Consider the following 22,030-nt stretch of genomic DNA (forward strand, 5'->3'; position numbering starts at 1 on the left):
GTTGCTTATTGGTCTAGTTGTAAGGATTTTTGTTTTCTTTATGTTGAGGTGTAATCCCTACTGAAGGCTCTGGTCTTTGATCTTCATCAGTGATTCAAGTCCTCTTCACTTTCAGCAAGCAAGGTTGTGTCATCTGCATAATACAGGTTGTTAATGAGTCTTCCTCCAATCCTGATACCACCACATTCTTCTTCATATAGTCCAGCTTCTTGGATTATTTGTTCAGCATAAAGATCGAATAGGTATGGTGAAAGGATGCAGCCCTGATGCACACCTTTCTTGACTTTAAACCATGCAGTGTCCCCTTGCTCTGTCTGAACGACTGCCTCTTGATCCATGTACAGATTCCTCATGAGCACAATTAAGTGTTCTGGAATTCCCATTCTTTGCAATGTTATCAATAATTTTTTATGATTCACACAGTGGAATACCTTAGTATAGTCAATAAAGCACAGGTAAACATCTTTCTGGTATTCTCTGCTTCCAGTCAGGATCCATCTGACATCAGCAATGATATCCCTGGTTCCATGTTCTCTTTTAAATTCAGCTTGAATTTCTGGCACCTCCCTGTCAATATACTCCTGCAGTGACTTTTGAAAGATCTTCAGCAAAATTTTACTTACATGTGATATTAATGATATTGCTCAATAATTTCTGAATTTGGTTGGATCATCTTTCTTGGGAATAGGCATAAATATGGATCTCTTCTAGTCGGTTGGCCAGATAGCTGTCTTCCAGATTTCTTGGCATAGATGAGTGAGCACTTTCATCCATTTATTGAAACATCTCAGTTTTTGACCAATGCCTTTCCAGTGCAGCTTGAGCTTCTTCTTTCAGTACCGTCGGTTCCTGATCATATGTTACCTCATGAAATGATTGAACATTGACCAATTCTTTTTAGTATACTCTGTATTCCTTCCATCTACTTTTGGTGCTTCCTGTGTTGTTTAATATTTTCCCCATAGAGTCCTTCAGTATCGCAACTTGAGGCTTGAATTTTTTCTTCAGTTCTTTCAGTTTGAGAAATGTTGAGTGTGTTCTTCCCTTTTGGTTTCCTATCTCCAGGTCTTTGCACATGTCATCATAATACTTTACTTTGTCTTCTCAAGCTGCCATTTGAAATCTTCTTTTCAACTCTTTTACTTCATCATTTCTTTCTTTCGCTTTAACTACTCAATGTTCGAGAGCAAGTTGGACAGTCTCTTCTGACATCCATTTTGGTCTTTTCTTTCTTTCCTGTCTTTTTAATGACCTCTTGCTTTCTTCATGTATGATATCCTTGATGTCATTCCACAGCTCATCTGGTCTTCATTCATTAGTGCTCATACACAAAATCTATTCTTGAGATGGTCTCTAAATTCAGGTGGGATATACTCAAGGCCATACTTTGGCTCTCATGGACTTGTTCTAATTTGCTTCAGCTTCAACTTGAACTTGCATATGAGTAATTGATTGTCTGTTTATCAGTCATCCCCTAGCCTTGTTCTGACTGGTGCTATTGAGCTTTTCCATCATCCCATTCCACATATGTACTGAATTTGATTCCTGTGTATTACATCTGATGAGGTCCACGTGTATAGTTGCTGTTTATGTTGGTGAAAAAAGGTATTTGCAATGAAGAAATTGTTGGTCTTGCAAAATACCATCGTGATTTCTGGCATTGTTTCTATCACCAAGGCCATATTTTCCAACTACCGATCTTTCTTTGTTTCCACCTTTCACATTCCAATCACCGGTAATTATCAATGCATCCTGATTGCATGTTCAATCAATTACAGACTGCAGAAGTTGGTAAAAATCTTCAGTTTCTTCATCTTTGGCCTTAGTGGTTGGTGCATAAATGTGAATAATAGTAGTATTAACTGGTCTTTCTTGTAGCTACATGGATATTATCCTACCACTGACAGAGTTATACTGCAGGATAGATCTTGAAATGTTCTTTTTGACAATGAATGCAACACCATTCCTCTTCAAGTTGTCATTTCTGGCATGGTAGAGCATATGATTTTCTGATTCAAAATGGCCAGTACCAGGAGGCGCCCTGGTGACATAGTGGTTAAGAGCCACTGTTGCTAACCAAAAGGCCAGCAGTTTGAATCCACCAGCTGCTTCTTGGAAACCCTGTGGGACAGTTCTACTCTGTACTATAGAGTTGCTATGAGTTGAAATCGACTCAATGACTACGGGTTTTTTTTTTTTAGTGCCTAGGATAGTGATGTTTATGTGTTATGTTTCATTTTTGATGATTTCCAGTTTTCCTAGATTCATAAGTCATACATTCCACATTCTGATCATTAATGGATGTTTGAAGCTTTTTCTTCTGATTTTGAGTCATGCCACATCAGCAAATGAAGGTTCGGAAAGCTTGACTTCATCCATGTCATTAAGGTCAACTCTACTTTGAGGAGACAGCTCTTCCCCAGTCATATTTTGAGTACCCTCCAACCTGAGGGGCTCATCTTCTGGCACTATATCAGACAGTGTTCTGCTGCTATTCATAAGGTTTTCACTGGCTAATTCTTTTCAGAAGTATACTGCCAGGTCCTTCTTCCTAGCCTGCCTTTGTCTGGAAGCTTTGCTGAAACCTGTCCACCATGGGTGGCCCTGTTGGCATTTGACATACCAGTGGCATAGCTTCCAGCATCAGAGGAACACACAAGCCCCCACAGTATAAAAAATTGACAGATGCATGGAGGTGTCCTAAAATACCCATCTGAACTTATGATGTTTAATATACTTTATGTATTATTAACATCTCCTAATATTCAGTTCCCCCTTTTTTTGAATTTTGAAGTATTTCAATGACCTAATTAAAATGATATATTTAATTTTGACAAAACAAAATATTTTTAATTTTATTTTTAATATTACATCCAGATATTTACTTAATATGGATAAAAGCACATCTCTTTTTATATTGAAACAAGAATAATGTATTTTTCTTCACTAGGTTTAACTATTGACAACACATTTGCATCAAGTTGATTCCAACTCATAGCGACCCTGAAAGGAGAGAGTGGAACTGCCCCATAGGGTTTCCAAGGCTGTAAATCTTTATGAAAGCAGACTGCTACATCTTTCTCTCATGGTGATGTTACCAATCGCCAACCCGACACAAAGGGTCCTTGTCTTTTCCCGAGTAAGAATACATGCGAAAGACAAACTTTATCCTCAACAGGCTTTATTTTGCTTGAGTCAAGCAAAAGGAGTCAGTGGGGGACTAAGCCTCTCTGGAAAAGAGAAGCAAGGCTAGGGCTTACATGGGTTCAGTAGAGACAATAGAGTAATGAATATTTAGTGGGCTTCTTTCAAGGGGCGGGTACTTCTCAGAATGGCAGTGTATGTTCATTAGGTTGCTTGCGGATCTGGAATCCAAGATGGAGCCTGCTGATATTCAAGATGGAGTCCTCTCGGCAGCACTTGGCATCACTTATAATGGGATATAGCGCAAGCGCACTGATTTTGGGCACTATATCACCATCTTCCGAGGGCTAAGGAAGGTTAAACGGCAGTCACACTTTGTTCTTCTGCACATGCGGAAGCCTGTAAAGGGGGGACAGACTAGAAAAACACTAAGAAGGAAATAGTAATTCACAGGTTGTTTCAACCTTATCTCTTGTTGACAGGGTGTGGTTCCTGTTTACCCAACTTCTAGATGGCAATCTTTTAATAGCTCTTTTGTTCCACCAGCACAGTTAACCCTATCTGTCTCAGAGAGGCTGGTAGATTGGAACCATTGACTTTTTGGTTAGCAGCTGAGCACTTAACCACTGCACCACCAGGGCTTCTTAACTGTCGATAGTTATATATAATTTAAGCTTTTATTTAGGGGTCTGGATAAGAACCCATTTAGACCCAGGCAATTCCACGGACATAAACCTTGAGCCCATTTGAAGGAGAAGCAGTAGTGGTGGTACTTTGTTCTGCCGGAACCATGGTACTATCTACTAGTGATTTAGAAAATAATATTGAAGTCGTTATTTCCTGTCCTTGAGCATAGAGAATGTGACCCAGCTCAAGCTGGGCTCACAAGGACTCACAAGGACACATCAACTGGGCCCTGAGATAGACAATAGATAGAATAATCTTGGAAAATATCTTTTAGGGAAACTTTCAGTAAGCCAGAATACAAACGACTTTCCACTCTTATCATTTTCTATTAGCATTTGGTGAATAGAGATTTGCTGGACCAATGAAGACCATCCTGACTGTTGTTACTGAAACCTGTACCAATGATTGTTAAGAAAGACAATTCAAAATGTAGGATCACAGTTTCTAGCCAATCTCTGAAAAGATGAAGCTTTCAATGGTTTTGCCCATTTTGTAATGTTAATGTATACTGATGACTTTATAAAGTTCTTTGGACTTGGGCAGACATGGCTGTGGCAGCACGCTTGTCTGTTTTCCCATTCTTGCTTATTCTATAATATTTCTTTGGGCTGGGCCGATGATATGGCTCTAGCAGCATGTTTGTCTGTTTCTCAACTTTTATGTTTTTGAATATATGCCCGATAAAACTTTCTTTTCGCTTTACTAAATGGTGTTTCTTCCCCTACAACACCAGTAAAGCACAAAGCTTTTTGATGTGCGTATGTGTTATGCATGTATATGTGCATATTTCTAGTAATGAGAGTGAAGCTTTTAAAAACAAGTTCTTCTTCCCCTGAACTCCTTGAGGCAAGATTTCCTAGCTTGGGATTGTGCTCACATTCTTTCTGCTATTTGGGGAAAACCAAATACTTCTATTCCTCTTCTTAGAAATGAGATTTTGAAATCGTATTAAAAGATGTCCACCTTAGCTTATAGGCATTTAAGTCACAAGGCATCATGAATCATTCTGTCAAGTTAGAACCTGCATTTTCAAATAATGCCTAACCTAGTTCCTGACCTAGTGTAGGCACTCAACAAGCGTTTGGTGAAGGATCAAAGCAGTACCTCAGGATTTAAGGACAGTCCTTCATCTAAGAAAGCGTTGTCCTTTGTGAACAACTTGCTGCTATTGCAACAAATAGAATGAAAAACAAGAAAATCTAATCTCACCAGTGTGGCTGAGTCTAGAGGGAAAGGTGATACCTTAGGCTAACAGCTATTAAGATTGTAGTGTAAAACTTGATGTTATATTAGGAAGCAAATATACAACAGTCAAAGCATTTATCTGTGTACAAGTGATAAGGTGTACCAGATGTCTTATATTTCAGTGCTGTCTTAGTCATCTAGTGCTGCTATAACAGAAATACCACAAGTGGATGGCTTTAACAAAGAGAAATTTATTCCTTCTCAGTGAAGTAGGCTAAAAGTCCAAATTCAGGGTGTCAGCTCCAGGGGAAGAAACTTTCTGTTGGCCTTCTCATCAATCTTCCCCAGACTAGGGACCCCTGGGTTCAAAGGACACGCTTTGCTCCCGGCACTGCTTTCTTGGTGGCATGAGGTCCCCAACTCTCTGCTTGCTTCCCTTTCCTTTTTATCTCTTGAGAGATGAAAGGTGGTGCAGGCCACACCCCAGGAAAACTCCCTTTACATTGGATCAGGGATGTGACCTGGCTGAGGGTGTTAAAATTCTATCCTAATCCTCTTTAACATAAAATTACAATCACAAAATGGAGGACAACCACATAATACTGGGAATCATGGCCTAACCAAGTTGACAGATATTTTTGGGTGACACAATTCAATCCATGACAAGTACCTAGTTCCTTCCCTCCTCCCACCCCCTTTTTTTAGGAAATATAGTGGTTCTGTATTTTCTTCTGACAATACTGATTATATAAAAAAAAGTTTCTTGAAAATTTAGATGCAAATGGCACTATGCCATAGGGTATGGGAATATAAATGTTAATAAGACCTTTTATCTACTCTTCCTTTTCAAAATAGGGCCTATTTTCTTCAAACTAAACTCTCCAGTTGATACACAGTGAAGTAACATGCAAAAAGAAGGTTTTAAGAGTCAAAATGGATCGAATCCTGGCTCTGCTTTTTAACATCTGTGTGAGTGTGACCTTGGGCAAGTTATTTCCCTTAATCTCTAAAATGGGAATAAGAGAGATGTGAGGCTTAAATGAGAAAATAGGCAAAATGCTTCTTTTTTGTGCTCAATGAATGCCAAGACCAATCTAGTACCAGAATTTCAGGTTCTTCCTTTTTTTTTTTTCCCCCACTCTGTACATAGTAGATGCTCAAAAGTTTGTCATATTGTCCCTGATTAGTGACTTTGTCCAGATATGGTTGAAGACTTAAATGCTTAAATGATGCTTGTTCTTTTGACCAAGATTATGCCCAAGAATCAAGGTATAGTGGTGGGTTCTTAGATGAACTATTCTGGCAAAATAATTGAAAAATTATTTGTTGCCAGGGTGTATCTGCCCATTTTTTTCAATTTAAACATTTTGTGGAGTTTTTTTTTTCCCCCAATATCGAGACCCTGGGTAACGTTGTTATGCTTGTATTTGCCCGTTACTTATCGCTGAGTGTGTTCACGATGAAGACTTCCTGCCACAAGTTAGCCAAGACATGGGCAATTGAAGTCTTGCAGTTCTGCTCTTGTGGGTAAATTATTTTCCCTGAATTTGTAAATATTTTTCTTAGGACTGATTTTTCTCAAGCTATCTCTTCTTTCATTGTGAAATGAACCAAATTTTTCCTTCCTAGAGATATTTTTGATGTTTATTCTCGTTACTAGTCTCTTTTTGAAAAAGCTTTATTGTGGTAAAAATATATGTAACACTTTTTATTATACAATTTAGTGACATTGATTTACGTTCATCATGCTATGTAACCATTCCCGCTATCCATTTCCAAATTGTTCCATTGTTCCATTACCATTAACACAAAGAAGCTTGCTGTCCCCTACATAATGACCCTCCCTCTATCCGCTTGGTTACCAGTTTCCTTTACCTCATCTTTGGGAGATCTAGTTCACTATTAGCCTTTGTGACAATGAGTTTCTCACAAGTTTGTGTCATTGTTTTCTTTCTTAGGCCTTCATGGTTATACCTCTCCTGAATGCTTAATTAAGCTCCGTTCAGTATGCAAGGATTCATTTTCGGAATACTATTGCACCACCGATGAGGCGGGAAGTAGTAGGTTTTGGCCGTTAAGTGAGTTACAACGAAAGTGTAGACAAAAATAAATGTTAAATGTTAAGTAACTGAAAAATGATTACAGGCAGGCAGATCAGCACCAAAAAATGAGAAATCAAGAAGGGGACAAGTAAGTTGCAGGAATTATCTGGAAGTGCTGTCTCGGAAAGCAGAGAGAGAAGAGGAGGAAACAAGATTTGTTTCATTAGTTTTTATTAACAAGCTATCGAGGAGTATTAAAAGTCAATTCTAATGCGCAGACAACTTCTCGAATCAGAGGCGACACCCCCCTCCGCGCTATTTCGGGACACAGGGTCACCGGCCTAGCTGCTGATCTCTCACGCAAGGCAAGCACTCGCTTTTCCCCCGGAGTCTCGCGGGTCCTAGGAACGCCCGCCCGGGGCCATCCCTCCAGGCCAGTAACCACCTCGTCCGGGGTGGTTTGGCCCCGCCCGCCCCCGGTTTGGCCCCGCCCGCCCCGGTTTGGCCCCGCCCAGAGGACTCTCGCTTCGGCTCAGGCACCTGCCTGGCCGCCCTGCACGGCGGGGTCCTGAGGCGCCTTAGGGGAGCGCCGCGATTGGTTGCTGCTTGTGGCTAGCGCTCCGCTCCAGCACCGCTTGACAACCGCAGTCTGCAAGAGGCTGAGCTGAGCGGACGCCGCCTGGGAGGGGCGGACGGGAGGAAGGACGGACTGACGAACTGATGGATTGACGCGCGGGCGGCAGGAGGGAGGACCGACGCCAAGCCCAGACCGCCGCCCTCGCACTCCCACACCAGCCCAGAGCCGACCGCTTTGGCGCCCCGGTCGCCGGCGTCTCAGCCGCTTTCTCCTCTGCCGCTTCTCCGGGCTGCACCGGAGCCCTCAGGTGAGTGCCTCCGAGAGGCGGAGGCGGGGTCGGGCTGGCTGCACACCTCGGGTTGCCATGGCCACCCGTCACCACCTGTCACCGCCTGACGGGGCTTGGACCCAAGCGGCCCGAGAGCTGCGTTCGGGGTCCCGGAGAATGGTCTTGGGTAGGCTTGGGTGCTGACTGGGTGGGGACTTGGGTTCTGGGAGAGGCCCCGGAGCCTCCAGATAAGGATCTGGGAGTGCCGGGCCCCGATCTGAGCCCGCCGCACCCGGACCACACCTTCTCCATATTACTAGCGCGGTTCTGGGGGCAGAGCGACGCCCCTCGCCCTGGCACTGCCCGACCCTGAGCAGTAAGCCAGCGCAGGACTCGTGCCTATCTCGCTGCTGCTGAGAGGCGAGTGGGGGGCTGACTATGCTGATTCTTTTTTCCTCGCCCCACTGCAAGTCCGTGGGAGAGCTGAGGAGCGTTCCCGCACCTTTCTGGACATGTCGAGGCTGGGAGGAGAGGAGCGAGCTGCGGGGCCGGGAGCAGAGCCGAGGCGTGGGGCAGCCCCGCAGGGGCTGGGGTTGATCTTTCTTACGTCAGTGATGAATGCGAGCGGGCCTTTGGGGGTCTGGGCGCTGTCGGGGGAGAGGAGCAGCGACTGGATTTTGCAACGGGGTTGTGCCAGGGTCGCTGGCGTAGAAGAGACGGGAGGTTGTATGGTTAAGCGGTTTCCTTTTATTGGGGAGAAAGAGATTGGATCTCTAGCTCTGGGGTGAGGCCTTGGGCAAAAGGGGCGGGGGTATGCAGGGACGGCAATTGACCAGATGATTTTTCTTTTCTGTACCCTTACGTGCAGTTTGTAACCAATCGTTGTATCTGAGGGGAGCGTTTTTGGCAACTTGGTTCTCTCTGCATAATGAAAGGAGAGGTCTTTGTTCCACCCTGATTCGTAGGTTGTGATCCTAACACCTATTTCCCTCCCTTTGTTGTAGACTTCATAGAATGCCTAAAGAAGTTAATGGCACGGAAATTAACTTGGAGGTTTTTAATACGCTATAATTTTTTTCCACTGTAAATCTAAGTAGAGTGTTTTTGTGTCCAATGCTGGCATGTGTAAAGAGTATTGAAATTTTATTAGAAAGAAGAAATGCTTAAGAGCCCGTTTTCCTTTATATGGTATATTCTGGAGGTCTCTTTTAGGAAGAAGGTGTAATGAATAATTTTACCTTAGTTTGGAGGAGAGGATTGCTTCCAGTAGGAAAAAAAAATTATTATACAGTGATGGAAAAGGCAGTTAATCAAAACAGTACAGCATAGTGTTAAATTAAAAAAAATGAATTTGGATGACGTTATGAATATGTAATTTTTTTTGTGAAAGGATGCTAATGTGTGGTTCTCTCTCACACTCCCACTTCCTAGTTCTTTCTTTATAAAAGCCAGTACTAGGAATGTATCATAACGGGAGTACTATCCTATGTGCCTAGTGATATGTTGTGTTCAGCCTCTTTTTCTGTTTGTGAAATCTAGTTTATTAGTTACTTAGTGAGTGGCCAGCAAGTGATATGCTTGATATATGCTGCAGTTTGAGAAACACTTCAAAATAAGTATGAAAAGAAGTGCAATTTTTCTTAGTAGATCAGTAAGCTGGAAAGCAGATTGCCTGGATTTAAGCTTTCCTTTGCTACTGATTGGAAACCCTGGTGGCCTAGTGGTTAAATGCGATGGCTGCTAACCAAAAGGTCAGCAGTTTGAATCCGCCAGGCGCTCCTTGAAAGCTCTATGGGGCAGTTCTACTCAGCCTTATGGTGTCGTTATGAGTCAGAATCTACTCCACCACAACGTTTTTTTTTTTTCTCCACTGATTACAGCCTTGGAAGACCCACTCTGATTTCTTGATCTGTAAAATGAGCATAGTACCAGCTATTGATTTAGTCTAGGAGTAGACCCTGAAGTTGAATAAAATAATGCATTTGAAAGTGCTTTGGAAAAAAAAATTAAGGTATCTGTTGATTACTTTTTAATAGAGGGGAGCATTGACAAGGATAATTAAAAATTTCTGTACAATCTAGTTAGCATTTCTAGGTCCAGGGCCTTATTTCTTACAATGGTCTTAAAGGCTTATGGAAACTATTGAGGTGTATCCTTAATCCTTGCAGAGGTTTTTGATTACTGTGGGTGTCAGAGAGCAAAGGGTGTTTCCTCCCTATATGTGGGTTAGGGTTGCATTCCAACTTTCAATAGGATGTTCTCATATTATAGAAAATAAGGCTATGGCCAATAACTTTGACTTGAGTTACATTTGGTGCTTAATAATGCTCAGTATGGATCCCTGGTTCTTGAATAATCAAGAAATACTTTATACCCTCTGATGTGTGCTTTTTCAAATTGGAGTACTTGCACTCTTTGAGATATGCTGCATTGTGGCAAGAGATAAACCTGTGGTCATGTAACATGGCCCATGTGGAGTTATCGTCAGTTGCATCTGAAGACTTCGATAGAAAGTATTGGTTTTGTATTAAAACACAAAAAGATGATATGGAGAAAGCAATGTTCACACTAATTTCTAAGGTAAAATACAAAGACTTCAATGAAATTTTATGCTTAAGGGCACCCTGGGGATATGCTCAGTTTCTTCTGCTCTTGAGGAGAAAAGTTTAAGAAACATTGCCTTAGACTTATTCCCCTAGTCAATGGCAAATCACTATATAAACCCATTGCTGTTGAGTTGATTCCAACTTACAGGAAATAAGTTGAGTTCCAATCTCTAAAATTTTGATACTAGGTTTAAGATTACTTGAATCCTAATTATCCCCTCTTGTTTTTCCCCCTGTGAAAGTCAGAATGTTACAGTGGAAAGGCCATGGAATTTGAGTCAGCTAGACCAGGTCGTTCCATTCTTGGCTCTGCACTTATTTTTTGTGTTAGTACCTTTCCTACCTCTGCATATTAGGGTATTAATCCTTCAAAGCCATCTTTAGCAGGAAACCTCATTACCTCTCTGAACTTGCATGGCACTTTACTTGTAATTCTCTTATGGCACTCTTTATGTTTATATTTCACGTATATTACTTTTATGCAGGTCTTAATGTCTTTTGTTGGACTGTAGGCTCCTCCTGGGCAGGACCCATGGCGTAGCATTCTTACCTCCCCATAGTGGCAGTATAATGCTTTACACATAGGTTCTTAATAAGTATTTATTGAAAGAATGAAAGAACTAGAAATATGGTTTATAAAATAAGGATAAAGTGAAAGGAGTGAAAGAATTTGGTGGCTTGTCACTTTAGTAAGGAAAAAGCAGGTTCAGGCATGAGATCCTACTTGGTTAGGAGCTACTTAAATACATGAGTAGGATCTCATGCTAGAACTTGCCTTTTTAATGTATGTCACTGAAAGACTGAAAGCTGGTTTGGGAGTTCTGTTAGATTTGAATTTGAAGGGAAGACTTAAGTAATAGAACTTTTTTTTTTTTTTTTAATTTCCACCTAGGTTATATGGATGTTTTTAAATCAGTACTACATGAAAAAGAATATAAAATTTTTTATATTATTAGTTCAAATAATGTTTTTTCTATGGCTGTATACCATGCTTTGTGACTCTCGATGTGTTGAAAAAGAAAATGGAACTTCATGTAAAATCTTTGAGAAAATTTTATGAAACTCAGCAAAAATGTCTATTTTAACTCAGCTAAAGTCTAAATGTCTATTTTTAGTTTAATATTTCTTTTTGGATTATTTTGGAAACTTGAAATAGAATTAGGTTGGATCCAATTTAGAAAAAAAAAAGGCAAAAAGGAAGTGAAATTCTGGGAGGTGAAAAAGCAGTATTTCACAGAGTAGATGACGATATAAAGCAACTTTAGGTGCCTTCATTGTAAAGTGGTTACATCACGGGAAGCCTTAGTTTCACTGAATATAATTGCCATCAGGCCACACCTACAATATGGTGTTCTGTTGTATGTGCTTTAAGAGGGAGATTAACAAATGTTGATGGTGGGGGATCTGGAAGCTATGTTTTATGAAGAATGGTTGAAAGTAGAGGGAGAGATGATTATTGTCTGATTCAAATGTGTGAAAGTTTTTAACAGACTTGTAGTAGGTTGCCCCTGTAGACAAAACTATGTGAAAGTTAGAAGAAAGTAGATTTCAATTCAATATTAGAAAAACCCTTTTATAGTTGTCAAACAATTGAAAGGATTCTGTATTATCTATTGCAGCATAACAAATTACCCCAAAAATTGTTGGCTTAAAATAACAAATATTTATTATCTCACTGTTTCTGTGTGTCTAGAATGTGGGCACTACCTGGCTGTGGGCCTGTAACTCAAGGTCTCTCATGAGATTGCAGCCAAGTTGTCACAGAGGCTGTGGTCTTACTTGAAGACTTGACTAGGGAACGACTAGCTTCCAAGCTGAATGGCTTGGACCTCTGTTCCTTGTGGGCTATTGGACTGAGGGCTTCATTTCCTCACTGGCTCCTGACTAGAGACTTTCCTCAGTTGCTTACCGCTTGGATCTTTCTACAAGGTTGATTCATGACATGGCAGCTGATTTCCTCCAGAGTGGGTGATCTGAGAGAGAGAGAGCGAGCACACCCTTGCACTCAAGATGACATTGTAGTCACTTTATAACAAGTGACACATCCCACCACTTCTGCTGTACTCTATTGGGTAGAAGTGTCATTAAATCCAGCCTACACTCAAGAGGTGGATACTAAGCAAGGGTGTGAACATCAGGAGGCTCTTTGGTGACCATCACAGAGACTGCCTTCTACAGGTACCTTGAGGAATATAGAAATTCCCTCCCTCCCTCCTTCTCTTTTTCTATCTCTTTCTGTGTCTCTGTGCCTGTCTCTCTGCCTCTCCTCTGTCTCTCTTTCTGTCCTTTTTTCCTCTCTGACTGTATTCCTGTCTCTCTTTCACAGCCAGAAATTTTAATTTTCATTGCTACAAAACTTAGGATATGAATTGCAGAGGTGAGGGAGGTAGGAAGGGAGACAATTCCTTGTCTGACTACCAAGACAAGATAGACCAGGTATTTAAGGAACTAATGAAGAGTTAAGGAATTCTGCTTGCCCAGATGTTTAAGGAACTAATGAAGAGCAGTGTTTTATTCTGTTGTACATGGTGTTGCTATGAGTCGGAATCGACTTAGTGGCACCTAACAACAATAATATATATATGTGTGTGTATATGTATATATACATGTGTATATATGTATGTGTGTGTGTATGTATGACACCCACAGTAATCAAAAACCTCTGCAAGGATTAAGGATACACCTCAATAGATATACATACACACACACATACATATATATGTGTCTTTCTTTGCTCCATTTTTTTGCTACCCTGTTCAGAAGGGCACTGTTTAAAGATTTCCTGTCGGTGTTGTCTTAGATGCTGATATCAGGATTTATCTCCTTTGAAGGGAGCATTTAGCTGCTAGTGAGATATATACTGGGTTAATTTCTTAACCTCATTAAGCCTTAGTGTCTTCATCTGTAAAATGGGGATGAAATTGCCTGTCTCATAGGGTTTTTGAAAGGATCAATTAAACAATGTATGTAAAGATACAAGAATAGTACTTGGTACTTTTTGCATCGTAAATATAGCAGTTAATCCTATTTTTGAGATTCTGCTCTGGTTGGTACCTTGATACAGAAGAGAGAACCTTTGAAATATAATCCTATAATTTGTGTGTGTGTGTTTGCATTTTCATAGTTTTTTTTCTCTACCTGATTATATGTACAAGTGTTGTTGTTCTGTTAGGCCCCATCAAGTCGGTTCCGACTCATAGCGACCCTGTGCGCAATGGAATGAAACACTGCCCGGTTCTGTGCCATCCTTAAAATTGTTGTTATGCTCATTGTTGCAGCCACTGTGTCAATCCACCTCATTGAGGGTCTTCCTCTTTTCCGCTGACCCTGTACTTTGCCAAGCATGATGTCCTTTCTCCAGGGACTGATCCCTCCTGACAACATGTCCAAAGTATGTAAGACGCAGCCTCGTCATCCTTGCTTCTAAGAAGCATTCTGGTTATACTTCTTCCAAGACAGATTTGTTCCTTCTTTTGGCAGTCCATGGTATATTCAATATTCTTCGCCAACACCACAATTCAAAGGCGTCAGTTCTTCTTTGGTCATACACAAGTAGTGTGTGAATATATATTGCTTGTAACTATAGATAATATAAACTAGAAACCAGAAAACCAGACCCGTTGCCATTGAGTTGATTCCAACTCATAGCGACCCTATAGAACACAGCAGAACTGCCCTGTAGGGTTTCCAGGGATAGAAAACAAAAAAAATCTCCCTTCTACTCTTTCCCTTCCTAAATCCCTGCCCTCCATCCTAATTCTATTCCTCTCTTTGGAAGTAAGCAAAATTAATAGTTTGGTATGTATCTTTTCAGAGTTTTCTTTGTGTATGTATTTAGACAGAGACATATCATGACTGCCCCCCTTTTTTAAATACACAGGCCTGTTTTATAAATCCGTTTATCCAACAAATATTTATGGATGGCTGTATTTTTTAATGATGTGCTTTCTGGAACTTTTCCATTTTAGAGTGAGTACACCCACATCACCACATAGGTAGTCTATAGTACGAAGTTACCGGAAACTAACTCTTCTGTGTTGACGGACATTTAGTTTACTTCTGATTTTTCTGTGTTGCAAACACATCTTCAGGGAACAACTTCACGTATGTACATTTATGTACATATGCAAGTATTTTTGCAAGATAGGTTCCTAGAAGTATAATTGGACTTGGTGACTCAAAGGGTATATACATTTAAATTTTTCGTAGATAAAAATTTCATACTGTCAAACTGTCTAGCAAAAAATACTGTCGCACTTTACATTCTCAACAATAGTTGTATGAAAGGATACTTACACACACTACTGCCCATGCTAGATATTATAAGGTCCTTTTAATTTTTCCAAAACTGGTAGGCCATAAATGGTATCTTATTTGAATACCACTAGAGTGGTTGAGTATTTTTTTTAATAAATTTATTGGTTGTTAATAGTTCTATAAATTGTGTTTTTATTCTTTGCCCATTTTTCAGCTGGATTTTTTTTTTTTTTTTGGTATCAATTTGAAGATGCTATTTATATGTTTTAGAAGATAACCATTTAACTTTCTATGTATGTTGTCAATATTTAGTCCTATTTTGTCAGTAGTATTTTAACTTTGTTTATAGCAACTTCTTTTGAATGGAGGGTTTACACTTTTCATTCTTGGTGCCAAAACTGATAATTTTTTTCCATTACAGTGTCTGGGTTATGTCGCTTAGTGAAGCAATCTGGGTAAAAAATAGTTTTTGTTTATTTTGTAAATAGATAGTATTTCAGTAATTAATATGTTTTAAAATACTTGTTGATTTAAATATAGAAAGCATACAAATACTTTAATATAATATAGAAAAATTGAAATAATATTTGAATCAGATTTGAGAAGAGGTCTTGGGTTATGAAAAAAAAATACAAATCATTCTGTTTAAAATGCTATTACTCCATTACATACATTAGTTTACCAATTCCTTTTAGGATTAATGCAGTGACATAAAGCTTTACTAACAGCAGAAATTCAGGATCATAGATTCTTAACACAAAAGGCATGTAATTTGCAATTGGAAATTAGTTACTTATGTTTCATTTTTTTAATTTTAATATTTTGGGGCATGATACAAAATTCAAAAGGTAAAAAACGATGTATAGTGAAAAGTCTTCATCCAGTTTTCCTTTTTGGACACAACCATTATTACCAATTTCTTGTGTTTTTTTTCCCCCAGAGATGTTTTATGCATATATATAACATACAGTTTATGTAACCGATTTGTTTTTATAGCAGTATAAAGCTGCACTTGTTTTAAGCATAATTTGTTTCTTTAGGCCAAAGATTATTCACAGTTCCAGAAGGTAAATTAAAATAATTGATGACTAGAGAACAGCTGTCAACAGTAAGAAGTGACACATGGTACATCCAAGTCACACATGTTATCTGATTAGCAGACATGACGAGGTTTGCAGTTCGAAGGGCTTTTCTTTTGTTTGTTTGCTTAGATAATCTAAAACACATCTATTTTCTTCCCTTTCGTTAAACTGACCTTCTAGACTAGAGACTTCCTGTTATCCCAGACTTGATATTCCGCCCGAACCTCAAGAATATTTACTTTCTGTTATTGAAATGTGAATTTAAGCAAATTAGAAATCTTGATGGGAAATCATAGAAATAAGTCACATTAACCCTCTTACTTAATGTATGAAGAAATTGAGGCCCATAGACGTTAAGTGGCTTGCAGCATCACATTTGTATTCTTGAAGGATCAGCTATTTACAATTCAGTGACCTGGAAGCCACGTCAGTTTTTGGAGTACCATTTTATCAAAAGATAGCTAGCAGCAATTTTCTCTACTTTAACCAGCAGAAGTGCAGAAGTGCTATGTTGCAGTTTGATGTTTTATTAAAAACTTCATAGTACTTCAGCTCTTTGTCTGCATTTTCGCCTGTAAGCTGGAATTGGAAAGCGCTGTGGTTCAGTGTCAGGCACTCTGTGCTACTTGGAAGCTTAAAGGGAGCAGCTTTTATTGTGTGGGGTAGGGCTGGGGATTAATGGAGGCTTTCTTAAGCGCTTTTTTCATAACTAAAACAGAATTCATGATGGCTCTGCCCTAAGTTGCCTTAACCTTACACTTCTGAATCGTTCTTGGCCTTGCATGTTTTTCTTCCTTCCTAATCTGTATTTCAAGTAAGTAACCTCATTGCAAAAGAACACTTAAATCATATCTATTTATATTTGGTTGGAAAGCTGCCACTGATTTTTTTTTTCATGAAACTTTTCTGATAACTATGTATGAAAATATACGTAGAAGTCAATATATTTCTGTTTTATTTCCTATCGTTAACATTTTACTGTTCATCTAAAAGCTAAAATTATTTCTAAAATTTTTTTTTCTTGATATTTAATGCATTCTTCTAATGCTGTTTCACTAAGATAGTAATCAGTAGGAGTCCACATAGGGGCCCCATCTGGAATTTCATTTCTGTAGGTGTTAATTATGTCTAAGTGCTAAAATGCTAACCACCTTCTGGCTGGTTTCCAGATGTCCTTATTTTAAAGAAAACTCTTGTTTCTTCATCTCACCTAGTCCAGATGTGGGCTATAAGTGAAAATTTATTTCTTAAAGGAAACTCCAAAGTTAAGTTTTTGTGATTGTTTTATTTTTTACAGTTAAATCTGTCATATAATATGAAAACACTGAGCCACTCTGATTTTTTTTCCATTTTGTTTTTTATTTTCAGTGGCATAAACCCTACTGTTGGCCTTGCATAAATTCTGCCTGGTGAATAAGTGTTTGTTCACACGTACCATGGGCTGGCAGGTTGCTGTCTGTCATAAGATGCTCTTAGTTGGCTTTGGCTAAGTAGTTGGATTGAAGGATCAGAGCTCTATCCTTTTGAACGGCATTTAGAATAGTTGAACGCAAAGACACCTATTTTGTACTTTCATAGCGACATTTCTTCATTGATTTTTGTGTTTCATGCTAATTCAGCTAACATTTATTGGACATTTACTATGTCATACACATCTCATTTTGAAAGATAATTTTAGTAGTCCCTAAGCTAGTTTGAATTGTACTAGTGTATAGCTTTTTTGAGTAGGGAGGAAATATTTATTACTGAGTTTTACTCTTTGAACTAGAGAAAAATTTAACTTCGTAGTGATGAGTAGCTTAAGGAGATTTAAAAAAAGTTCGCGAATTACATGTTTTTATGTGTTGTCTTTTAAAATGCATATATAGTATATATGTCATTTCTAAATTATATACCTAGGATTTTGAAAGCCCTGGTTACCCAGTGGTTAAGAGCTACTGCTGCTAACCGAGAGGTTGGCTGTTTGAATCCACCGGCCGCTCCTTGGAAACCCTATGGGGCAGCTCTACTCTGTCCTGTATGGTCACTATGAGTTGTTTGGTTTGGTTATATATGTTTCAGTAATGCAGGGTAATTCTAAGATACAGTCATCAAGCACGGTGTCTATGTTTATATTGTATCCAGCAGCAGTGAAGTTTATAAGTTAAAATTCTAGATTGGGTGATTAAAATACATACTTTTCTACTGGGATTTTCATAGTAAAGTCTTAATACTTGTCTTTTTTAATTAGTTTTTTTTTTAACCTGAATAAATTCTAGGTTAATTAGATTATATTTTCTGGTATGACTTGACGGCACTGGGTTTGGTTTGGTTTTGTTTTATTCAAATTTTAAATGTGAAGTCAATGTAAAGTATGTATTTGTGAGAATGTTTCTTCTTCTCTCTAGTTTTACTACCAGAAATGGCTGTAGTATTAAAGTTGTAGTTATAATTTAAAGTGAGACTATTCATATAGACTCCACTCTATCGTTACTTAATATTTTGGCTAATATTTAGATTGAGTGTTGAATACTATGAAGCCTATAAAATTTTTAATATTTTTGGATATATTGGAATGGGCATTAGAAAATCGTAGTCTGAATTCTGCCACTAAGTTGTATGGTTGGTACATGGTAGTATAAGTGAGGTGCCTTCTAAGAACTTGGAGATGGAGGGTAATAAGATTATTTTTCTAAGGGTTGAATTAGTGAAAACTGTTCTGTTGATAGTAAAAATTATCTGAAGGTTTGGGGAATGCTAAAATCCCTAATCAGTGTACTCTAGGAGTAATCTCAGAAGACAGGAGTAATTAAAATTTAGTATGTGGAAACCTCATTAATTTTACTGTACTCTCTTTTGGATAAAGTCTCTGAACAGAGAGGAGTAGTCAGAAAAAAGCGAGAGGAAATGGGTGGCTTGGCCTGATGGGAGAGAGGTTATGTGATTTGTCTGTTTCCTGAGGCTGGTGAATCCTTATTGTTGTGTGTCATGGTTGAGAAGCAGACCTTGGACTGTGAATGCACCAAGGTAAATGCCATCTGATGAGGCTTCTTCGCAGTTAGTCCACTAGCATGAGAGCCTTTTGCATTGCTCTGAGCCTTAACATTTGAGAACTGCAACAACTTAGGCCATTTGATTTGTGTGACCTCTTCTGTAAAATGAGGATGTTGACCTAATGATATTCAGAATCCCTCCCAGTTCTAAGTCTTCATGAATTCATAACTTATGTGCTCAATGGTACCACCACAAACTTAGAGGTTAGAGTTAGAAAGAATTTTAGAATGTTGAAATCGTTGATGTTTAAGTTGATACTACCAGTATGACTTAAAGTTGCACATTTTAACCAGCCTTGCTTTGTTTGGCTCCAAAGTATAGGGTCATCACTTAGATGTTCCTGCTAGAGTATAAGCTTCTTAAGGACAGGGCCAGTGTCTCCTGCATATGACTCCAGAGTATAGGACAGTGCCTATCACAGAGAAAGGCAGTAAGTACTTATGGAATGAATGTATTAGGACGATGTATAGCTAAATATGGTTTGGTTACTAATGATTTTTAAAAATAACTCTTTAGAAAATTTCAAACATATATGAATAGAATGATGAACTTCTATTTACCCATTACTGCACTCGGTAGTCCCTTACCTCTCCTTCTTGTATTATTTTGAAGCAAATCGGACTGTATATCATTTTATTTGTGGCTATTCAGTATGTATCTCTAAAGAATAGGGCTTTAAAAAAAATCATAGCCATACCTTTATCACACTTTAAAGAATGACTTGGTTTTGATAAATATTAAATTAATTTCATTTCAAAGTACGTATACTAAAAATTCCCAAGACACCAGTTATATGTAGTTTCCATGTGGTAAACTTAGAAACAAAGCGATAGGACTAACTTTTTCTGTTGTTGTTCTGTTTAATATTTAGGCTATCAACATGACGGCTGAAGAAACAGTGAATGTAAAAGAAGTTGAAATCATTAAGTTAATTTTGGACTTCCTGAATTCAAAGAAGCTTCACATTAGTATGTTGGCCCTCGAGAAGGAAAGTGGAGTCATAAACGGCCTATTTTCAGATGATATGCTTTTCCTGAGGTATGATTTCATTAATACTATGAGATTTGTAGCTCCCTCAGAGAAGTGTTAAGTATTAATAAGGTAATAAGTAGAAAGCAGATAGAACTTTATAATCATGAAGAGATATAAATATAATTTTTAAAACTTTGTTTTTATAGTGGAACATCTACAGAAGAATGTTTTCAGTAGTAAGATCCAGAGGCCCATTAAAAAAAACAAGAGTCTGACTTATTTCACTTAGCATAATGTTTTCAAGATTCATCAGTGTTGCCAAAGGACAAATATTGTGTGATCTCACTTATATGAAATAGGCATATGTATAGAGACCAAAGCTCATTAGTGGTTGCCAGGGACATGAGGGACAGGGAAGGAAGGAGTCTTTGCACTGAGTTTCTGCTAATGGTGGTGAAATAATTTGAAAATGGATGGGATGATGGTTGTAGAACATAATGAACATAATGTCACTCAATTGTACATGTAAAAAATGTTGAATTAGCAAATGTTTTGTTATAGATATATTTTTACCACAATAAAAGAATTAACAAAAAAGAAAATTAGAAAGTGGACCTGGTAGAGTGGAAAGAGCACTGGACTGCCACTAAATGCTGTGTAACTTGAAGCTTCCTCACATGTGAAATGAATGATCACTAAGTTCCACCGTAGCTCCAAAAAGTCTTTGATTAAGTGACTGGACAAATTATATTTCAGTTGTGCTTTCAGCCACCTGAAGTGAAATAAATAATCATTACTTAATATTTAAAAAAAAAAAAAAAAGGACACAAGAGTCAGAACTCCATTGTGACTGTGGCACCAAAAAAGATATTAAGAATCAGAGACTTCTGCAAGATAATACACTTCTGAAAAACCATTTTTTGGCCATAAAAATAAAACATACTCATTATAGAAACATGTTCATTATAGAAAATTTTGAAAATATAGAAAATAAAAGAAAAAAAAGAAAAATCACCCCACCACTCAGGCACAGTTACTGATGGTGGTAATTTTTTTTTTTCTGTGCACATGTAAAAAATAACAGCGTTTCTGTTGAATCTGTAATTTCATATCCTGTATTATTAACATCAGAAGGATTCTCCATGTGATTACAAATTTATACACGCTTAAACATTTTTTTTTTTTTAATTTACTTAATTTCTTTATGGCTGCCCTATTTTTAGATAATTAAATTGTTTTCAATTTTTCTTAGCTCTTCTGAGCATCTGTTGTACGTGAGAATTTTTCTGTATTTTGGATTATTTCCTTAGGACAGATTCTTAGATGTGGAATCGCAGAATCAAAGGGAGTCAATGTGCTCGCCCAAATGGAAAGCTAAATATATCCTAACTTGAATTGGATGGAAAAAGAAAAACTCAAATTTCTAAGTATAAATGTAGTCTGTGCTCATATGATACTACGTAGCTTTGACAAGGAGAACAGATTTTTTGTACATGTGGCATTTTGTGACTTGGAAAGCCTTAAGTAATGAAGTGTTCCTAACTAATGAGAAAAGTTTTTTGTTTTTTTTTTTAAGCTGTATTATGTTAAGGGAATTTGTTTAAATTCATTGACATCTCTGTGTTTCGTGTTTTGAATGTCATACATCATCCAGCCCCATGAACCTTAGTCACTGGTGTAGTCAGGAATCAGTACTGAAGCAGTGTTCTTTTGGCCCTGTCCTTCAAGCCTTGCTACTCTTGGAATTTTGTAGTGGCTCTCAAGTGCCCCCTCTAGACGTCTGTTAAGGAGCCCTGGTGGGTGCAGTGGTTAAGTGCTCAGGTGCTAACTGAAGGGTCTGTGTTTTGAACCTGCCAGCTGCTCTGCAGGAGAAAGATGTGGCAGTCTGCTCTGTAAAGGTTTACAGCCTATGGGGCAGTTTTACTCTGTCCTATTGGGTTGCTGTGAGTTGGAATTGACTTGACAGCAACAGGTTTTTGGGTTTAGGGACCTGCTGGTTTCTTATGACATTTTACTGGTCTGAGATGAAATGCAAAGAATTATAGAATGGTAAAAAAAAAATTTTTTTTTTTGTTTAATACTGTGTTATGTTTTCGGAAACCCTGGTGGCATGGTGGTTAAATACTATGGCTGCTAACCAAGAGGTCAGCAGTTTGAATCTGCCAGGTGCTCCTTGG

General features: G+C 38.5%; 1 protein-coding gene across 1 annotated transcript in view; it reads left to right on the forward strand.

Annotated features, from left to right (window-relative positions):
* The first annotated feature begins 7,641 nt into the window (after positions 1-7,641).
* Positions 7,642-22,030, forward strand: part of WDR47 (WD repeat domain 47) — a 58,695-nt gene continuing 44,306 nt past the window's right edge. The window contains exons 1-2 of the mRNA XM_049880179.1: positions 7,642-7,942; positions 19,753-19,919. Coding sequence (XP_049736136.1) covers positions 19,762-19,919 — 158 coding nt within the window. The 5' untranslated portion in view covers positions 7,642-7,942; positions 19,753-19,761. The remainder of the gene's footprint in view (positions 7,943-19,752; positions 19,920-22,030) is intronic.

Source organism: Elephas maximus, chromosome 3 (assembly GCF_024166365.1).
Source record: "Elephas maximus indicus isolate mEleMax1 chromosome 3, mEleMax1 primary haplotype, whole genome shotgun sequence".
Lineage (NCBI taxonomy): Eukaryota > Metazoa > Chordata > Mammalia > Proboscidea > Elephantidae > Elephas > Elephas maximus.